The sequence below is a fragment of the Akebia trifoliata genome, chromosome 11, assembly GCF_017979445.1.
Source record: "Akebia trifoliata isolate Shusen 1 chromosome 11, ASM1797944v1, whole genome shotgun sequence".
In the NCBI taxonomy this organism is placed as follows: Eukaryota; Viridiplantae; Streptophyta; class Magnoliopsida; order Ranunculales; family Lardizabalaceae; genus Akebia; species Akebia trifoliata.
Genome location: NC_141385.1, coordinates 12,038,406 through 12,061,175, shown reverse-complemented (window position 1 = coordinate 12,061,175; position 22,770 = coordinate 12,038,406). Strand labels below are relative to the sequence as shown.

General features: G+C 34.0%; 1 protein-coding gene across 3 annotated transcripts in view; it reads left to right on the top strand.

Annotated features, from left to right (window-relative positions):
- Positions 1-1,023: 1,023 nt before the first annotated feature.
- The window catches only part of ATO (splicing factor-like protein), a 41,657-nt gene continuing 19,910 nt past the window's right edge, over positions 1,024-22,770 (top strand). For 2 of the 3 annotated variants that reach the window (XR_015182479.1, XM_086457217.1), the window contains exons 1-6: positions 1,025-1,307; positions 1,452-1,565; positions 3,191-3,295; positions 3,912-4,054; positions 4,222-4,318; positions 5,908-6,072. Coding sequence is in view for 2 of the 3 variants with exons in the window: in XM_086457217.1 (XP_086313343.1) it covers positions 1,134-1,307; positions 1,452-1,565; positions 3,191-3,295; positions 3,912-4,054; positions 4,222-4,318; positions 5,908-6,072 (798 nt within the window). In the remaining variant the exon portion in view is untranslated. Of the gene's footprint in view, positions 1,308-1,451; positions 1,566-3,190; positions 3,296-3,911; positions 4,055-4,221; positions 4,319-5,907; positions 6,073-22,770 lie in introns of all 3 variants that reach the window. The other variant, XM_086457218.1, reaches the window with a different exon arrangement.

The window sequence follows — 22,770 nt, the reverse complement described above, 5'->3', positions numbered from 1 at the left end:
TTTCCTAAATGAACATATAACAGCATATATGAAGATATAGGAAAGTAAGAGCTGTACAGATTTCCTAAATTAGCTAATAATGTGAGCTGTGCATATTTCCTAAACTAGTTGATCACAGATAAGGGGTCTGATTGTGATGCTGATTTTCTGCATGAATGATAGCTGTCCTTATACTATAAAGGCGAATCGTCTAGGCTCTCTTTCTCTCTCAACTGAAACAAAAAAGTGCTTGAGAAGCTCCACCATTGCATACATCCCCATTGAAATCTTAGACATTAATTGAAGCCTATGATAGACCAAACTAAGATGAATAATAAGAAAAAGTTTCTTGATTTGTATATCTTCTTCTTCTTCTTCCAGTTTGCATCTCTCTCTTTCAACTTCAACTCAAATCTAAAAACCCTTATTTCTTAGGTCTCTCACATCTTCAATCTCAAGCAAATAAATTGAATCTTCTACATAGAATAGAGGTTGAAGATGTATGACTTTAAGAAGAAAACAATAGGTTTTTTTTTTTGCATGGATTATTGATAAATGGGTTTGAAAAAAAGAGATGGTTTCTTGAGGTTGGCAATGGGGGATTTTGAAATCAATTCTATGGATTTGAGAAATAACCAAGAAGTTGAATCCAAATCAGATATCTGAAAGGTTAATCAGATATGATTTCAGAATTCCTTTTGAATATCCGTCAGATTCAAATTCGAATTCGAATGTATCTATATCTGATCGAATAGGTATCCGTTGACAGCCCTAGTTTGATGAAATGCCTCAACTAACATTGAATGTGTTTTCTCTATATTAGTAGAAACCTTTCTATAAATAAAATTTTGACTAGCAACCGGATTTCGGATAGTATTCGAATCTGATTTGCAATCGGATATCCAATAATTTAATCAGATGGGAATTCGAATTCGAATTCGGATATAGTATTTCTGTTTAAAAAATGGGTGAAATGAGCCATTTCGGTGTGTGCAAATAGCCACCCCTTATAATAACTTGTAAAACCTTAATTCTACTTTTTTGAACGCTGTCCCCCTCTTCCTCTTCGCTTTCAGCTAATATAGAGCAAATAAAACCCTAGTTCAGGGTTCAGAGAAGCTGATTTTCCATTAATCGAAGCCGAGCCAAAAAGGATGTCGTCGACTCTACTGGAAGTAACAAGAGCTTCTCACGAGGAAGTAGAGCGGCTTGAACGCCTTATTGTGAAAGATCTCCAGCATGAACCGGCTTCGAACCGTGAACGCCTCTTTCAGAACCACCGAGTTCGAAACATGATCGATACGATCACCTCCACCACCGAAAAACTCGTAAAATCTCTCAATTTCCTGAAATGAACATCTGTGTTCTATTATTATTATTATTTTTTTGAAAGAAAATTGATGTGTAACTTAGAGATAATTGTTCTTGTGGTTCGCGGATTTTGATTCTTGTTGTTGTTGTTTTCTTTGTAGATTGAGATTTACGAAGATAAAGACAACGCGAGGAAGGATGAGATTGCAGCCCTTGGAGGACAGACCGCGAGTGGAACAAATGTGTTTAGTGCTTTTTATGACAGATTGAAAGAGGTAATTTTTTTTCTAAATTTTATGAATATCTGTGAGTACTTGCTTCAACTACTTTGAATTGTTATAATTAATAGATCAGTGAAACATGAAAGCTTGAAATTTGAGATGTTAAATTGGTCTTCAACCTAATTATCAGGAATTCGATTGGTTAGAATTGTTTTTGTTTTTTGTTTGTTTTATTTTTTTAAATCGTGAATTTTTTGTATGTAACAAGGTCTAAAATAATGAAAATTATGGGATGTAACATGGCGGTGCAGCTCAACCACTAGAAAGATTGGTACTTTTGAATTAGTCATTGTTTACAAACTTATATTAAATCGGGTTTACTATACTCTTAGTGTCGGAAATGTAGTTATGGTACTAAAATACAAGGATGATGGTCCTTACAACAAGGGAAAATGGGGAAAAGAATTGTTTTTTATATTTGAGTAATTATTTACATCTATACTGGTATGAGAATGGTACGAAATCATTATAACCAAAGATACCCAAATATAGATATTGATAAAAATGTTGGTACAATAAATGGGTGTAACATTTTAACAAGTGAGGATGGGGTCTTTTGCTTTCCTAAGCTCATTCGATTATTCTTTGAGGGACGGTTGATGTTTGGTAAGGGTTTTGCTGTGATCAAGATGTCTTTATGGAGTTTAAACCCATTTGTCATATGTTGGGGTATCTAGAAGGAAATGATTTTTTGTGTCTTTGTGGATAGGAGCATTCAGTACAAGAGATCATTTTTCTTATGAAATTTATTTTCTTTTGGTGTAAAATTTTCAAGGAATTTTAGGGAGTATTTACTAAGGGTACCTCATTTACTATTTTGCTTTAGCTTGTAGTTTGAACATTTGAGGAAATTTAGGAATAGCCCTAAAATGATATATATATATATATAAAGTAATGATTGAGATGATTTAGGCATGTACAACAAGGTCCAATGGCAATAATTTGAGGAGTGTTTTTTTTCTAGGTAAAGATCAATTTATTTATGCAGTTAAGCTGACCTGCTAAAGAAAATTACAAGAAAAGCACACGATTCAAGAGGTTCGACCCCCCCCAATTTGTTAAAAACCTTACACCAAAAAATAGCTTACCTAGCACCGACATAATAAGATTCTCAAGAGACTCACTCCTTCCTTCAAAAACGCAATTATTACTCTCCTTCCAAATGCCCCAACAAAAAATATACTTTATGGTGATGGATGTCTCAACTTCGAACTTGTCAAAAAAAAAAAGTCTTTAACTTCTAGATTATTTAAGCTACATATATAATAATTCTACATTTAACCGTGCCAAATGGAAAGTAACTTATAATGCTGCAATGTTTGTTGAGACATTACGGTTGGGATGTGTGCATGTGAAATCCAAGGGTCATGATAAAAAGTATCCCTAGAATATAACACGAATCTCGAAGATAAATCTTGACAATTGGATTAAATATTTACATTGTTGGGATTGTGCGTGAACATATGAGTTCACTTTCATGAGTCTATGGATCCAACCCATATATCTATTTTCCCTTAAGCAAACAATGAAATTGATAGTAGCTTGGACACAATTATTGATTCCCGAGTTGCTTCCATGTTTTTTGCAATTTCTTAACTCGATTTGTATAATTTGTGCAGATTCGTGAGTACCATAGACGACACCCAAATGCTCGTGTCATGGATGCAAGTGAGGAGCATGAGGAATTACTCAAAGAAGAACCACGCATCGAGTTTAGTGGCGAGGTATCTTTTTCTTGCCATTTTTTTTTGCCATGTCTAGTTAGGCATTGGTTTCAATTTAAGATATCTTGACCTTCCTTCACATGGCTTTGTTACCAAATTACATATTCAGAATTCATAGTCACATTCTTCCCCTTTTCATATTCCTTGAGGTAAACACACTTATTAATGTAGGATATCTACAATCCTAGTAAGCTACCCTTGATAGTCCATTGTGATGCTTCCTTACTTTGAAAAATTTGGTACTTCCTTACTTTGGCAAATTATTTGAAGTCCATTGTGATACTTCCATGGAGTAGGAGCTATTTTATCTCAAGAAGGAAAGTTTATTAAATTCCTTAGTGAGAAGCTAATGAAGGTGAGGCAAACGTGGAGTACATATGAACTCGATTCTATTCTGTTTGTGCTCTTAGAAAGTGGAGGCATTTCTTGATCCAAAATGAATTTGTGCTCTATTCGGATCATCAGGCCTTGAAATTCATCCTCCAGAAAAATCAGAATTGATTCACACGTTTCCACTACGTCATTTATCCCCTCTTAAAACAAGTTGTTGCATGTTTTTCTTGTATCAACTTATTCATTCCACTTTTTTTATGTATGTTATTATTTTTATCATCAGGAAGCTTTGGGAAGGTACCTAGACATGCATGAATTGTACAATGAGTACATCAATTCGAAATTTGGGGAACCCATTGAGTACTCTGCATACTTGGATGTTTTCTCACAACCTCATAAAATTTCTCGCAATCTAAAGCTGACAAGGTAAACTTTTGCTAATCAACTTATTAGCCTAATTTATTTGTGAAAATTATTTTTCTCTTTTTACTTTTATTAAAATTTTTTGTGACAAGTGCTTTTGCTAAAATTCACCTGAACACCATATTCAACCTTAATAAATGTTCTTTATTTTATGTACTGTGTTTCTGCAGACCCTACAGGGAGTATTTAGAGCATCTTCTGGAATATTTAATATATTTCTTTCAGCGAACGGAGCCCTTGCAAGACCTTGATAGAATATTTTCGAAGGTACGCTAATGATTAATTGTTTTTGTGGTGGTGGTTTTGTTTTTATTTATTTATGTTTTCTTCTATTAGTTGGTTTTCTGTGTTTGCATTTTCTGGAGGTTATTATTGCAGTATACCATATTCCGTCAACCTATTTGCTAATTTTAAGACCTCCAGTACGAGTGGCTGCTTCATACACAGAATGAGTTGGTAAACTCTGCTGGTCTGAAGATGTACTTAGGAATATCAAATTACTCATAGGATGGCCCCAGAAATATAATGTTAAAAGCATGTATCTCTTACATACTTTCTATGCCTGTGCTATATTCTGCCTTGGGCACATTTTGAAGATTCCGAATTCTAATTCATTGATAGAACGCAGAGAGCATTCTATGTTTTGAAAGGATAAATCACGTACAGACAACCCCAAAAAATGAAACTGCTAAGAAAAGAACGAATAAATCACTACTCCCTTTAACACCCCCCCCCCTCTAAAAAAAAAAAAGAAAAAAAAGAAAAAAAAAAGAGGGGTTGGGATTTAATCTTGCTATGAATCTCGATGACAACGTAATTTTTTTGTTTTTTCTCTTCTATTATTTTTCAATAATACCCTTTCAACTTTATTGTCTTTCCTCTTCTACCTCTTTTCCAAGCATACACCTCCAACTTTTGTTTTTCCTTTATATCTCTTTCCCACTAACACCCCTCCAAATTTTGTTAACTTTCCTCTCCTACCCCCTTAATCCCAAAGAGGATTCCGTGCCTACCCTCAAACTTTATTGTCTTTCTTCTACTACCCATTTTCCAATGGTACTCTTTCAAATTTATAGTCTTTCCTCTCCTACCCCCTTGACCCCAAAGAGAATGCATGTGTTGGAAGGCATGGGCAAAGTCTAGTATATATATGTATATACGGCTTGGGTTCAATTGACTCAAGAAAAAACACGCGATCCCGACCATGTAAGCATGAATTCTAATGGTCAAAACTTATCATTGAGATAAGTATCAATGGGATATGTAGTTGGATTTCTGGCTTCCACGACCGGGATCGTGTGTTTTTCATGAGTCAACAAAACTTGAGCCATAAAACACACACACACACACACACACACATCCCACTGATACTTATCTCAATGATAAGTTCTGTCATTTGGATTTAGTGCTTTCACGGTTGGGATCATTTGTTTTTTATTAATTCAACAAAATCTGAGCCTTGTATATATGTATGCATTCATGTTATGGGAGGGAGGGATGAGATGACCTTTTATTGGAAACATAATGTTGCTAGCACTTGCTTGCTTTTAAAGTTTTACTACGTCGAACAAAATTGATATGATTATTGATAGCTGATCTCTTGTCATACAGATTTTAGGGATGTATGCTTTCCTTGGTTGAGGTGTCAATCTTATTTTCTAGGTTTGCTTCTGTTTTCAATGAGACTAGTGTATAGTAAGTGTGTAATGTGCTTACGTTTTCTTAAAATCAAATAATTTTTGGAATTTAAGCGGATTCCATTAAGTGTATACTGTATAATAAGAATGTAAGATACTCTGACAAAGGTCTCAATTTATAAAAATGCTTCTTAGTGAGATTTTGATGGTTCATGGCAGGTTGAAACTGAATTTGAAGAGCTGTGGGCAGATGGCAAGATACAAGGATGGCAAAGCAAGGGTCTAGAAAATGGACATATTTCAGTGCTGGATTCTGTAATTGATCTTGACTACTATGGTACGGTGGAGGAGTTAATGGAAGCAGGGCCCGAAAAATTAAAGGAGGTATGGATATTTCTTGCTAATCATGTTATACTGCTTAGCCATAAAAAAAAATGTCATAGTTTCCATGCTTGCCCTATTTTTGTTCTCAAATATCTTTTGTAAAATCTATTTTAATCTATGTGGTCATCTTGCAGTAAAGCACTTTATATACATAACCTATTTTTTTCATTTTATGTATGTATGTTGCCTACAAAATTTTATATACCTTTAATTGTGTTCTCTAAGGAGTGTGTTTGGTTACAAGGAAATTAGAACTTGAAATGTGGTCGTTGTTTATTAGTTGTTTTGTCATGACTCAGACTGATGATAATTCGCGCCTCAAAACAAACAAAATGATAAACCTTTCATTAATTTAAATAAATGTTTACATGCAAGTCTTTACAATAATCTTTCATTACAGTCGCCCACGATAAACCTAAAGCATTAATTCCAATTGTCCAAGTAGCACTAAGTCTCCTAATCCATAGTGGGGTCTTGTTTTTCCTCATCATTCGATTTTGTTAATAAGCATCGAGCTTAGCAAGACAAAAATAATCACACAAAACTCCCTAGTTTAAGTCTAGAAACAATCGAACAACCAATAAAATTTTTGTAATAAACATTTATGATTTGTGGTATTTGCAGAAACATTCTTATGAGCCTACGTATCTTTGTTCATGATTTTTATCATTTTTCATTGTATTGCTTTTACACTCGGACAAAACCTCCTATCGTCTGTAGAGCTTGGAGAATAACCTTACTCAATCGACTATTGAACGCCTATCCCTCAAATGAGACGCTTATTCCTTCACGGTGTTCGACTGTTTTGACACCTATCCCTCAGAGGAGACACATATCCTTCAGTAAGTTCACTAGTCGACCAGCCTACCATCTTTGGATTCCCTCCCCGAAGGAGTTCACCCCACAAGTAGATTTTGAAATTGATCATTTAGTTTCCACTTTCTTAATCTTTGTAGTCCGTATGTCCAGTCCCACCAATCACGGAGCATTGTCATTTTTGTAAAGAGTTTTAGAAAATAATTTCTCTTTTTGTTTTTGCAAAAGGAACCATATTTTTTCAATTAATTATGCTACCAATCGATTAATATTTTCAAATACATTTTCATGTCTTAAAACGTTGTGCGCACATTATGCTATGAGCATGATGTTTATTATGAAGTAAAATATAGCAAGCACGCAATGAGTCACAAATCCAACGAGTATGCAAGCAAATAAAATGGGTTTAGAATCAAGTATTGGTCTAGAACACACATTATTGTAGATCATAATCGAGTATTAGTCCGAGGACCCATTGTTATACGATTTGAATTAACAAGATATTACTGACAAACTCTTCCTTCATAGATCCTTCTATATAGAATGATGACTACTACGAGGTGGATTTTGGAGGAACTTCCATTGTCAAGTCAAATCATAGATTTTAAAAGATTAAAACAATAAAAATATAATTCAAGAAATGCAATAAAAAAATATAGAGAAAGAGTGTCCCAATGTTGAACACGTAAACTAGAAAATGATTTATGAGAATATCTGCCGAAATCACTCGCCTTGCTCAACCTAATGTACTCCATACCCGTTATACTCTTCTTACTTTGGGATGATTGCACAGTTGAGTGGTTAGGGCAACCCCAACCACTATTTTGGGAGAGGGGAAGGGAGATTGATTTATGAGGGGTAAGAGAATAGTTGAGGGGAGAGGGTATTTATAGTGTCGTAAGGGAGATGCAATAATGATGAGGGAGTCCAATTTGGACTCTCCAATTTTCTGGCCCCCTATGATTCATGTATGTGAGAGTCCTACATTGTTAATCTTACTTTAATGTGGACCCTATACATGTAATTACTTAGTACGTCCCATTTGGTGGACCAACATTTAGATACAAAATGAACTTCATAAATGAGTCTAGAACCTTGGTCTTCTAAATTAATTTTGAACAACAAAATAATGAAACAATAAATGTGTGTCCACAACAAAGTTCGGCTGCCTTTCATTAAATCAGTAAAATATGGGTCCATTAAGGTTCACATAAATGGGACAACCGGCATAGGTTTAAAAAAAAAAAAAATTTCTTTAATATAAAACATGTGATCCACATAAAGGTTCAATTTCCATTCTTACTAGAAAATTTATTCTTAAATAGCAATAGTGGGTTCCACACATGTATATGTGTCCCATTAAATGACATGTGGCACCCAACACCTTAAGGTTTAATTTAAACTAATACTTAATTTAATTAAATAACAATAGTGGGTCCCACACATGCTTATGTCTCTAATTACTTGACATGTGGCACTCCAATACCTTAATATGTAATTAAAACAAAATAATTAATTTAATCAAATAATAAGAACTAAACTTTAGGTAAAATATGATCGATATTGTATGATTGAAATGTTAGGTTTAGTATATTTATCATGGTAATATCCTATATATAATACAAATAATTGATATCTTTATTTATTATATATAAAAAAATAATACAAGTCTTGACATTTAGAGAAAATAATTAGGAATAAATAAGATAAGATTCATTTATATTTGTAGATGATGCAAATTGAATGGATCCATGTGTATGCTGTGTGGACTAGTCATAGGTGAGGTGGAAAAGCACAATTGATGGGAGAAGGGTAATTAAGTCATTTCACATTCGTTTTCCCTATATAAGACATGGGGTTGATTTCTCAAGGGGATTTCTTTTTTATCTCAGAAGGGGACTCCTCTCTCTCTCTCTCTGTAACTTCATGTATTGTAAATCTTGTAATAATTTTGAAAATAGTGGAATGGCTCTTCAGAGCTTAGGGACGGACTCTGAATTTGGACAAATCCCGTGAACAAGTCTTGTGTATTATTATCTCTTTATCTTTTTCTTCTCTTTGATTATCTTAATACAACTTGTACCGAGATAATACCGACACCGAACGGTTAGGGAATATGCTTTAGGTGGTGGTGGGACTACCATAAGTGCCATTCGACACGTGATGCGCACAAAGACCTTATCCTCCATGTACATAACTAAAAATTGGGCATCAACATTTGGCTACTTTGCAAGGGACTACTGTAAATACAATATCATTGTAGGTGGCATATACAATGTCTCAACACAGAATAGCCGTTGAAGGTAGCATGCCACATGTTGGGTTTCACTTGAAGGCGTCACGAAATACAATTTCCTCAAAGGTGGCATGGACAAGGTCGCAACATAAAATGTTGTTGAAGGCGGCATGCCACAAGTCGTATTTCACTTGAAGGCGTCATGGTAACATTATGGCTGAAAGCCATATACCAAGGGGAGAAGGCATCAAACTTGCAAAAGGTACAATGCAAGTTAAATGTGGCATATCACCTGGACCTAACAGTCATCAAGGAATGTTAAATGTTGGAGAGTAAGAAACAAGAAAGAACTTCTAAATGTACTCTTGGTAGGTAGGACATCTCCCCATGTTACTTGCTAACATGATCAAATGTACAATGCCATCCTTCCCTTCCTCAATGAGTGCCATGACTCCAAATTGCCCCCACCAGGACAAGTTTCCAACACTTTTAGGGTTAGGGGGTTGGCTGTGATGTCTCTGTCAAACTCTAAGACAAAGCAAACAGATTTCAAAAGTACAAAAAGGTGGCTACGGTGCCCAAGACAAAGCAAACAATCCACTTTCTAAAGGCACAACAAGGTAGATATGACGCCTTAGCCAAACCCAAAGACAAAACAGCCTGTCACGACGACATCAAATCAAGGGTTGTGAAGCCCTAGAATAGCACAAGAGGTGGCAAGGCTGGTTTGTGCATGACACGACTCAATCGAACAATCAAGTAAGCTCGACGGTCCAAACCAAGGGCCGTAAAGGCCTTAGACTAGATAAACAACCACGACAATGTTGAGTTGTTCGTGGGCATCACTCAACAATTCCTCCTTTAGTCCTGGGTTGTTCAACATGCATACGCTGCCTTTAAACACAAAGACACCCCGTTGGTGAAATTTCGTAATCTGGTGGGGGGTTCGTCCTGGTCATTTCCGATTTTGGCTCTTGAGGTTTTGTACCTCTTGTATCTTTTGTACCAAGTTGGGTAGGATTTCAATGCTAGCTATTGATCTTTTGACTACTTTCTTACCAATGTTGATATCCCAGTTCTAGAATTGCTCGATCATTGTCTACAATTGACCCTCGTGCTTGCCATAGAGTCTATGGACTTAGACTTAAAACATCAGCAACTACATTTGCTTTACCATGGTGGTATTTTAATGTATAGTCAGTTTTTCAAAAATTCCATCCACCTCTTATCACATGTTCAGCTCCTTTTGTGTGAACAAGTATTTTAGGCTCTTGTGATTGAAAATATTGTCATCTTTTGCCCATAAAGGTAGTGTTTCCAAACCTTTAATACGAACACGATCACTTCGAACTCCAGATTGTGCGTAGGGTAGTACTTGACTTCATGAATTTCAATTGTCTAAAGGGGTAGGCAATAACCTTCCCGTGTTGCAATAGCACGCAACCCAATCCCTTCTGATAGGTGTCGCAATAAACTTCAAATCCTCCAGTACCAGTTGGTATGGTAAATATGGGTGTCATTGTTGAGAGATGTTTGAGTTCTTAGAAACTTTGCGTACGAGTTGACGTCCATTCATACTTCACATTCTTCTTGGTTAATTCCATTAAGATCGTATCTCGAACGATCGCTTTCGGATCACGAATGAACTCCTTCGTACCATGTAGGATCACCGTCGTATCATGTACAATTACCATCTTATCATGTGGGATCACCTTCATATCATGTTCAGTTGCCCCTCCACATCTTGGACGATCATCGTCAACTCATGGACGAATCATGAAAGATAGTGACAACGAAACTAGTCAATCTCATGAGGTCACTAGTGCATACTGGCCATCCAATTGGGCCGATCTTTATTGGAATGAGGATGGAAGATGGGAAAGTGTTAGTGACAACCTCAGTATGTACCAAGATGGTTATTGATACTAGTATTATTGTAATTGAATAATTACTCCACTAATATTTATACGATAAATCTTTATGATTATATAATAACTTATCAAGTACATGCTTTCTTGCTTTAGGAATACTAGTTCACACCTTAGCAAGGAAATCGAAGACGACATGGCCAACACATTACCCAGTCTACTCGAACTAATGTGGAACACAAATCAAGTCAATAGTCAAGGGTTCCAACGAAATTTTTTGTAATTATTTAGTTTTTCACTCAATTAGGTCTAGATTTATCGTCGAGATTATTTTAGATTTTCACGTTTTACTGGCTCATGGTCTTAGTATAATATTTAGGGGTAGTTCTGTAATCTTAGGATGTGTTTTATTTAAGTTTATTATGGTGGAAAATTTAGGAGTGAAAGTTACGAAAATTAGGTATTTTAGTTTTATTAGGATTCTTGGTTGATTTTCTTTATTTATAGATTGTATTAGGGTTTATTTATGGAGAATGAGTGGAATAAACACATTATAGAAGTTTCTATTTTCTTTTGAATATTGGTGCATTTAATGTAGTTGATTCCATGGAAATCATTGGGGTGATTCCAAGGTAAATATTATTTATTTTTCTTTTCTTTAATCTTCTTATCCTTTTCTTTTGTTTATTTGTGAGAGATTAAGAAACCATCAAGAACTCTCTAATCCTTTCAAGAACCCAACCCCTAAACTTTGTTTTCTTGATTTTTCAAAAAATCTTGAATACTTGATTCTTGAAGTCTTGAAACCCCTTTCTTGATTCTTGATTCTTGAAACCCCTTTCTTGATTCTTAAAACTTATAAACCTTAATCCTTAATTCTTTCTCCATTCTCTTAACCTTTAATCATTACCCTGTAAACCTTAAATTTTAACCCTTTTCATCTATCCCGTTGTAATTGCGAGAATTTTTATTTTTTACTTTTGGGTTTACCCTATCCTACTCCCTACCCCCTAAACCTTAAACCTTCATCTAATCTCTAAATACCTATAATTTCAAAATGTGGAAAATTCAAATACCCTAAACCTTCTTCTAATCGCAATTTCAAAATATTGTAATTGGAAAATTTTGTGTCTTACATAGCCAATTGGTATTTTGGAAACCATTTTCCTATTGTTGTCCAAATCCTTACCTCAATCCTAAACTAAATTTCCTAATTCCCCTCATTGTCCTGCATCAAACTCAGTAGTCTGAAGTATTACAAACAACTATTGAAAGCAGAAAGGAAAGGACAAAAGGATAGGTTGTTGGAACATAACCCAAATTTTAAGAAAATGGATAGAGTAAAGAGAGATTACTCTTGGGTAATCTTCAAGTTTAGTCAATTTCTTGAATATGTAGAGATGCTCTGTCGAGTTTATTGAAGACTTAAAAGTAATCAAAAGGTTCTCTTAGTTAAGTAATTAATATGGAATGCGGATGGAACTCTGAAGGACGTGTTGTAATAGAAAGTCGTTGGTTGAAATCCTTGCTCGAGTGGGTGAAATAGCTTATCGTTTGGCACTACCCCTTGACTTTGGATCGAATCCACAATGTTTACCATGTATCTATGTTTTGAAGATATGTAGCAAACCAATACCATGTAATTTGTTATGAACCTGTTCAAATACAAGAGGATTTGTCTTATGAAGAGTAACCGGTTAGGATCCCCGATTGGAAGGAACTCACGTTGTGGAACAAAACGATCCCATTAGTTAAGATATTGTGTAACCATCATGGATTCGAAGAAGGTATATGGGAACGAGATGAGTCTATCAAATTATCTCACTTTCAACTTTTCGATAAAACACCAAGTAAGGTCTAATTTCGAGGAAGAAATTCCTATGAGGAGAGAATGTCAAGACTCTTATTTTTTTATATAATAAATAAATATATCAATTATTTGTATTATGTATAGGATAACCCTATGATAAATATCCTAAACCTAATATTAGAATTATATAGTATTAATCATATTTTACCTAAAGAAAAATCCTTTTGTCCATGATGTAATACCAATGCTCTCACCTTGAACCTAAATCTTAATTCTTATTATTAGATTATTATAATTGTTTTATTTTAATTACACCTTAAGGTGTTGGTGTGCCACATGTCATGTAATTGGAGACATAGGCATGTGTGGTGTCACGCCCCGAAATCCCAACACGAATCCCTATGATTCATCAGTCAGAATCTCGAGGTGTGAGGTAATCAATCACACAACCTGATAAAACATTCGCAAATACTAATATTTATGGAAATAAAATATACGCAGCGGAATAAACATTTAACTAATATCTATACGAGAGTCTAGAGTAAGCGGAAACAATCATCAAACACTGATATCATCCAATTCTTCAGTCTCATAATATATGGAATTACAAAAATTTCTAAGATTAACATGTTTCTTATCTACAACCAAAACCGTTAGGATCCTCTACTAGTCTTCAAAGACATGGTGGCGGCAAGACATCAATCTGATCTTCCTTGAGGACCTCCTCAAAAGACTCCTCAAATAATGGCTCCTTAAGAGCTAAATAATCTGAAATGTGAAGGATATGGTGAGTAACAAGGGAATGTTACTCAGCAGGATGAACGCCGTTCTAACAGCGAGTCATACATGCGCGAGTAATCATCAGAACAATTAAATGATGCAAGTTTTCATAATGTAACATATGATAAATGTCTAAGCATACTCAGTAAACAGTTATAATAACTTTAATCTATCATTTTCAATCATTTAAAGTAACATATGCATCTTTTAAATGAAAATATCTATCAATCATTACAAAATAAGGAAAAGATACATAATAAGAACACGGCGGTGTAATCGATAAGAGAGCAGAGGAACACGCCGATATAACCGCCTCGGCTATGGCAATACGATATTCCAAACTTAACCTCCGATGTGGAATCTCATCGTTATAATTTGATTTTGTGGTTGGTCTAGCATACCACGGTTGGATGACCATTTATCCGGTTCAGACTGGCCGTTGACCAAGAACCCAGTACTGAGTTCAACTAACGGTGAGGTCGACCGTTTGACGACTACAGACTAAGGTGCTGTTTGTTAAACTGAAAAAAATAAGTGCTGAATAGCATTAAGCGCTGAAACTTATAAGCGCTGAATTTAAGTATTGAAAAAGTTGTTTGTTTAGATGCTGAATCATATATGTTACACATTGTTGAAGCTGGTAAATTGTCTTTGTTACCCTTACAATCATATTATACATTGTTTGCATATTTCAAATACCTATTTCTTATCAAACACAATAAAATATATTATTTCTTATAAAATTAAAATATAATTCATTTTTAAATAATAAATAGTACTCAAATCTTCAATTTATAAATAATAATTTCTATTTATAAAAGTCCACAAATTTCAAATTAAAAATAATAATGTCATACAAGTCACCAAAATTTGAAATCAACATTAAAATAACTTAATTTTGGATGAATAATTTTCGAAAGAAATAAAGGATGTGTAATTATAAAATCACCTTATGAATTAATAAGGGCAACTCACACCATAGCCAATTTTTGTTTTTGTTTTATATGAGTTAAAGTTTTTGGAATGAGCACATTTTTAGTGAGGAAGGTATAGAGATCATCCTCACAAAAAATCAGTCCATTTTGAAACTTCTAACTCGTCAAAAATAGTTTTTTTTTTTTTAAATGACGATTTACGGTTCTTGAACTTATTTTGATAGGGTTAGGAGTTTCAGGATGTGCTGATTTTTGGTGAGGATGATCTCCTCATTGTAGAGATCATCCTCATCAAAAATTAACTTATTCCAAAACTTTTAACCTATATAAGACAAAATAATTTAGCCATGGTGTGGGTTTATTCATTTGTGGGGTGCTTATATACTAATGAGGAGATCATCCTCACCAAAAATCAACTCATTCCAAAACTTTTAACTCATATAAGACAAAATAATTTAGTCATGGTGTGGGTTTATTAATTTGTGGGTGCTTATATACTTATCTATGAGATATAAGAGGTAATATCCTTTTAAGAATAAGGGCATACTTGTCCATGCTCAAAAAACGAAGGGCATACTTGTTCGTGTCGAAAAAAGCAAAGTCCTTACCGCTTCATTACTTTTTTTCAGTATCAAAATAGTGCTGAATTTTGTTCACTTATTTTCAGCAATAAGCGTTGAAAATATAGAGTAAACAAATGCGCTATTTTGATAAAAAGTGCTGAATTTAATTTTTTCCAGCAATAAGCATTAAAAAATTGCGCAAACAAACACTGCCTAAAAGTGATCACTAAGGTGCTGATTGATTCAACTTCTTAAAACTGCTGTCAGAATCTGAAAAGCTGAAAAACTTGTTTGATAGAGTTTTTTAAAACTGCTGTGCTGTTGACTAGAATCTGACTGTGGACTGTTTGATACAGCTTCTAAAATCTGCTGTAGTAGGGTAAAATGACCAGAATGCCCTTAAGGTTGATAATGCAACCAGAATGCATTAAAATTATCAGAATACCCCTATACATATATAATTACACTAAATATATATAAATATAATAAAATTATATAAAAAATTTAAAAAATTATTATTTTAATATTAAAATGTTTATAATTCTAAAAAAATTATAGAAAAATTTATAATTCTATAGAAATTTCGGCAGCATCTCCTCTTAAAAATAGACATATAAAATTTTCCTGATAAACAAAATACCTGCATAATACACAATCCAACATAATGTATGCAGAATGCATCAAAAATTACTAAAATACCCCTATAAATATATAATTACACTAAATATAATAAAATTCTATAAAAATTTCGACAGCATCTCCTCTTGAAATTGAACATATGAAATTTTCCTGATAAACAAAATACCTGCATAATATTCAATCCAAATTTCACATTTTACATAACACATTCACATTACATCGTATATACATAACACATTCACAACCACCACATTTAGATTCTGACATCATTTAAACATAATAATCATAATTAATATAATAAGTAAAATTGAAATAAATAAAAACATAAAATTTGATATTTGAACATGATCATCGAATCATCGAAGATAGCAAATAGCCCATGAAAACAGCAAACCCAATCAAACACATACTAAGAGAGTGCAAGAAAATGATATTTGAACATGATCAAATAGCCCATGAAAAGTGGACTAATGGCCATTAGGAATAGTAAAAATAATGCATTGTAATAAGATATGTTGAGATCGTCTAAGATTTTGACAGAATTAAAGGGTAATAAGAATCCTATATTTCCAGTCAACTCTATAAAGAGTATAATATTTTTAAAACTTATGTTACCACTTGGGGGAACATGTGCCCCTTAACATCAGTATAGAGTAATAGACTAACAATGTAATTCAAAATGATATACAAGATAGGCCTTAACATATATACCGAACATTTTTCCATTAAAAGTAGCAAACCCACTCAAGTAGATAAAGATGAAGATGAAGAAAAATAGAAATTTATAATATGGCACAAGGTTAGCCAAGCAAAACAGACTCGCACATGCCTTATTTATCTATAAAAGATGTTGAAAAGGATAATTGTTTAAAGAATTTTAAAAAATTATTAAGAAACAAGAAAACCTAAGAGGTGAGATGCCTACAAAGGAAGAAAGGAAAAAAAAAATGAGAGTATTCTTCCCCATTATCAATGAGAACTCATTTAAAGACAAAGAAATCTCCTAAAATCTATATAAAAAATAAATATAAAAATCAACAACCGCCTCTGATTCTGATTCAAAGGGTACATCTTTTCTTTTTTATAAGTGAAAGTTTTATTAAAACGAGAAAAGGGTGGTCAACTAAACCAGCCCAAAGGGGCTATATTAAACTCATGCTTGTGATGTTCAAGCTACATTAGAAGTACATCATGACCACGAGTTATAAGTGAAGCTTTCTAAATGCATATGCAGCCAAACCAAGATAGAATACCTAGGCCATCTCATATCACAGGATGGAGTTGTTGATCCACAAAAGATTGCAAACATTGCATCTAGCAAATTAATAGAGGCTATTTTGATCCAAAATGAACAGCCCCTTGCATTCAAGAGTAAGGCATTATCTACACAACATTTGGTACTATCTAATTACAAGAAAGAGATGCTTGTAATAATACATGCTATAACAAAATCATTGTAGTTTCAAGTATTTTGTGGAGCAACGAATCACCGTTGTTTTTATTATTATGAAATTCTTTATGGAAAGGGGACTACCAACACAGTTGTTGAGAGAAAGTCATTAGGGTGTTACTGTAGAAGGGTGTAAAATAGAAATTCTTTAAAAATTCTAAGAGCATTGAACCTGAATTACACCCAAACTATTATCCTATTGCATTTTTTTTTTCACTCCTTTTTTCCCCCAATTTTTAAACAGACTACAATCATAAATTCCAAATAATGAACCCAATTACAAATCTTTGCCCTAAATTACTAACTATAAACTAAACCATCCAATCAATAAACCCTAATTAGATGTTTTGGACTAGAAATCAGTAAAATCAACTAGTGTCACTAATCTGATCCAGAAGAAACTAAAAAATAAATATCTAATTAGATAAATCATCCAAAATTTGAAACATTTTCTCAGAATTTTGAAACATTTCCTTGAAATGTCACGTGTAATCTAATGGAAAGAGAGTTTCTTCAAAATTTTGAAATGGGTTACCCGCAACAAACAGTTTTTCCCTTCAAGAACTAATCCAATAGTCTAAATTTATTAAATTCAAAAGAAGCAAGATTTATCCTTATCAGGCATAGACATGCTTCTGAACCATATATATACAAGTAAGAATGAAAGTCAATTTTAGAATATTTTATAAGATAGGGTGTTTTGGATACACCTTACATATTTTAAAGAATATTTGAGATACACCTATTTTTTTAAAACTGATGATATGCCCTCCTTGAGTTCAAACTTCCATGATAGATTAATAGAAAATGACCTAAATTCTATCATGTTCAACTTATATTCGAATATTCTAAAATTACATTATCATATTCTTATATTGTTTCCTAGAGATAATATTTTTGAATTTTACCAATGTATATTGGTTAGAAATTTTTTATCAAATATTATCAATATTTGATTTAGGTTTCTAAAAGATGTCTAATTTCCTGTCTGTTCTCCAATTGGAGTTCCGATGTAACCAAAATCTCCTACGATCTACCTCTATAAAGATAATAACAATTAACTTATATTTCTCATCATTTCCGATCCAAAAAAATTATATTAAAGTGAAAATTATCCCTGAAAATATTAAAATACATAAACAAATCGACATCAAAATCCAGATTCATTGTAGATCTGGGTTAACAAATCGACATCGAAAACCCAATTTTATAAAACCCTAAACTATATGAATCTATTGAAGTTGTGGGAACTAAAACCTGAGAAGATATGAAGCTATTGTTCGTTTGGGGTTCAAATCTTGGTGAGTTGAGTTGGAGATCGATACTGTGATGGATATACAGGTAAAACCCATTCTCTAAATCAAAAACCCCAAACTAAAAATCATATTCGATTTACAAAAAAATTGAAATTAAATTAATTTTCGATGTAGAGAGAGAGAGAGAGAGAGAGAGAGAGAGAGAGAGAGAGAGAGAGAGACCTGTAAGAGTTGATGCAGAGGTCGAACTCCTTGCAGATCTGTGCGAGGTCTGTTGCGAGAGAGAGCTTTGCAAAGATCTGTGCGAGTTGGAGATCCAACAGCTGTGCGCAGCTGTGTTAGACGATTGAAAACCAAGATGAAACAGAGAAAGAGGTGTCCGAGAGCGAGAGAGGTTTGAGAAGGCTATTGTGTGTGCGAGAAAGTGGTTGAACAGAGGTTCAATAGCGCTTCTATCGTCATGCTGTGAAGGCTGCTATGTGTGCGAGAAAGAGGTTGAAAGAGCTTCTGTCGTCGTGGTTGAACAGAGCTTCTGTCTTCGTCTATTCGATGGAGAAAATAGGGAGGGGTAGAAACGTCTTTTAGATGAACCGTTTATTCGGTATCTCAAACTGCAAACGCAAAATAAAAAAGCTCCCTCAAACCGCTTCTCTCATTTGCGTTCCAAACCGCAAAATTTTAACGCAAATTCAAAACGCAGCGGCTGGATGCATTTGATTCAGCTTCAAAACGCGGCGTTTTGACGCAAACGCCGGTAAAATTGCGTTTAGAAGCGCAATCAATCGCCCCCTAACTAGCCCAGGAGACCCCTCATGTTGAAGCTTATCAAGAGGCAATGCATGTGAACTCCGCCTAGCTCTACACTATATAGAGACCATCTTTACACACAACGTTTCCCAAGAAATACATAGGAGAAATTCCCGGATTTCATAAGCTGTAATATATTCTAAGGTATCCCATACCACCGAAGAGCATATGACATCTAGTGTTATCTTAGATTGATTCGCCGCTTCCGGATACTGAGCAACGCGTCACTCTATATGGGTTTTTTACAAACCTTTGCTGGTAAACAAAATAGTTTATTTTGTATATAATATATCATTTCTTTTAATCGAAAATACAAACAAAGTCTGGTAGAGCCCTCCAGTGACAGTTATCTGTCATTTCTATCCTTCAACCATCTCATCCCTCTATCTATCTATCATGTTTTACGTGGCATAGCCACTACGTAGAACTGGAGGTACTGTCCCATCAATCAGTTGAGAACATATGTTATCTCTATCCATCAATCAATTTAATCGATCAATCTATCATTTAATTTCCTACATATCTATCAAAGTAATTTCACTTTTAAAGTAATTCAAAATCCATAAAACATCAACCAATTCCATTCGATGGATTTGGTTGAGTCGAAAGACTCGGAAACAAAGATAAAACCATAAGACGTAAAAGTTGGAAATCTGTGAAAATTTGGCTAAATGTTAAAAAAAAATGATTTTTTTTCAAAGTCGAAAATTAAAACTGGTTATTTATTTATTTATTTATTAAAGAATTTAAAATAATACTTAACTGTTTTTAATGAAATAAAGGTAGGAAATGGGTATACATACTATATGGAAGCAACACAAAAAAAATTAGAACCAAACTCAACATTCGGATACTTTTCCGAATTGCTGATTTTTCGTCGAAACTTGACCAAAATCGATCCAAATATTATACAAACTATAAAAAGTTTATATTACGTCAAATGAACTAAAACCAATCATAAATAAGCATGCAAACATGATTCAAATCGTTCAAATATGTATAAACTTAATGAAACAATCGATTTATCGACAATCACATGGATTTTCTATGAAATTATCGCATAACTAGAAGGTAGAAGGGAAGGCAACCTACCTCAAGCTATATTCAACGGTTGAACGGAGTTTAAAATCGCCTCCGGCCAATCTCTAAATTTTTCTTCTGGCGAAAATCGGATTTCTTTGCGTCCACACGTAACCCTCGGCGAGAGGAACAACTTTCCTTCTTGCGGTTAAGCTCGGATCGTTCTCGTTTAGCATAGATCTAAGTTTCAAATATCGAGGAAAATGGTTGAGATTTGTTTGGAGAGGAGAATAAGAAAAATCTGATTTTTCTAATAGAATTCAGATATTTATATAACTTAAGTTGGGACATACTTGTCATTTTGGGAATTATTTTTCCCGAATGCTGAATTGGACAAACTTATACTCTATTTCGGGTGATTTTTCGACATGAATCTAATGGTATGATCGATTTCCTCAAATTACCTCTCTAAAGTGTCGTTTACCTAATGGGAAAGTATCTAATGCGAAACTCGAGGATTTGATAACTTTTTCAATCGACTTCAGATTTAGGCGTACTTACAGGCTAAAGTATGTTTCTCGATCCTTCTAAATCTATTGGTGAAGTTAATTTTCCTCAAATATTAAAAATTAAGAATCCATACTCTTAAATCAATGCACGGATCTAAAATTCTTTCCTCGAGATACATTTTAGGATTTTCAGGTCATTGCATGTGGGATCCATTATTGTTATTTAATTAAATTAATTATTAGTTTAAATTAAACCTTAAGTTTGTTGGGGTGCCACATGTCATATAATTAGACACCTATGCATGTGTGGAACCCACTACTGTTATTTAAGAAATTTTTTTTTATGGTAAGAATGGAGGCCAAACCTTTATGTAAACCACATTTTTTATAATAAAAAAATTGATAAAAAAAACTTATGGTGGCTGTCCCATTTATGTGAACCCCAATGGACCCACATTTTACTGATTTAATAAAGGGGGTCGAAGTTTGTTGTGGACACAAGTGGGCCCACATTTTATTATTATTATTATTATTATTATTTTATTTTTCAAAAATTAATTTAGAGGATTAAGGTTCTGGACTCATTTATGAAGTCCACTTTGTATCTAAATGTTGGGCCACCAAATGGGACGTGCTTGGTAGTTACATGTATGGGGTCCATATCAAAGTAGGATTAACAATTTGGGACTCTTACATACATGAATCTTGGGGGACCATAAAATTGGAGAGTCCAAATTGGACTCTCCTACTAATTACTCCCCATCATTCCCCCCTGACAACATTAGAAATATTCCCTCCCCTCAACCATTCTCTCACTCTTCAGATATCAACCTCTTCCTCCCTCCCAAAATAGTGGTTGGGGCTGCCCAAACTACTCGATTGCGCAATCATTTTAAAGTGCGAAGAGTGCAATGGGTGTGGAGTACATTAGGCTGAGCAGGGTAAGTGGTTCTGACATAAATTCTCATGAATATTTTCTAGTTTACGTGTTGAACATTGAGACACACACTGTTTCTCTATATTTTTCTATTGCATTTCTTGAATTAAATTTTTACCTTTTTAATTATCTTGAAGTTTATACTTTGGCTTGACAATGGGAGTTCCTCCAAAATCCGTCTCATGGTAGTCGCCATCCTAAATGAAAGGATCCATCTAGGAAGAGTTTGTTCCGGGATCAATATTTTGTTAATTCAAATTGTACAATGATGAGTCCTTTGACCAATACGCGATTTTGATCCACGATGTGTCTTTTGGACCAATGCCTTATTTTAATGCCATTTTATTTGCTTGCTTACTCGTTGCATTGTGACTCATTGCATGCTTGTTAAATTTTACTTCATAATAAATATCATGCTCATGACATAATGTGCACACATCTTTTTAAGACATGAAAATGTATTTGAAAATATTAATCGATTGGTAGCATAATTAATTGAAAAAAGATGATTCCTTTTGTGAGAACAAGTTGGAAAATTATTTTATATAACTTTTAATGAAGATGACACTGTGCACCGTGATTGGTGGGACTTGATATACGGACTATAAAGATTAAGAAAGTGAAAACTAAATAATAGATTTCAAAATCTACTTTAGGAGCGAACTCCTTGGGAGAGGGAATTCCAAGAAAGGAGGTTGATCGACGGGTGAACTCCGCGAAAGGATAGGTGTCCTAACAGTTGGATAAGCGAGGTAAAGATTACTGACAACACACCGTGAATGAATTGGCGTCTCCTTTGAGGGATAGGCGTTCTAATAGCCGGTTGATTCAAGGTGTTCTATGGGTAGGAGGTTTCACCTGGGTGTAAAAGCATTAAAATGATATAAGTCATGAACAAATATTGATCCATTAGGCTTATAAGAATGCTTCCTCAAATACCACATAAATACCAAAAATGTTTATTACGAAAATTTTATTGGTGGTTCGATTATTTCTGTACTTAAATTTGGGAGTGCTATGTGATTATTTTTGCCTTGCTAAGCTCAATGGTTATTGAAATTTTTTTGTCAAC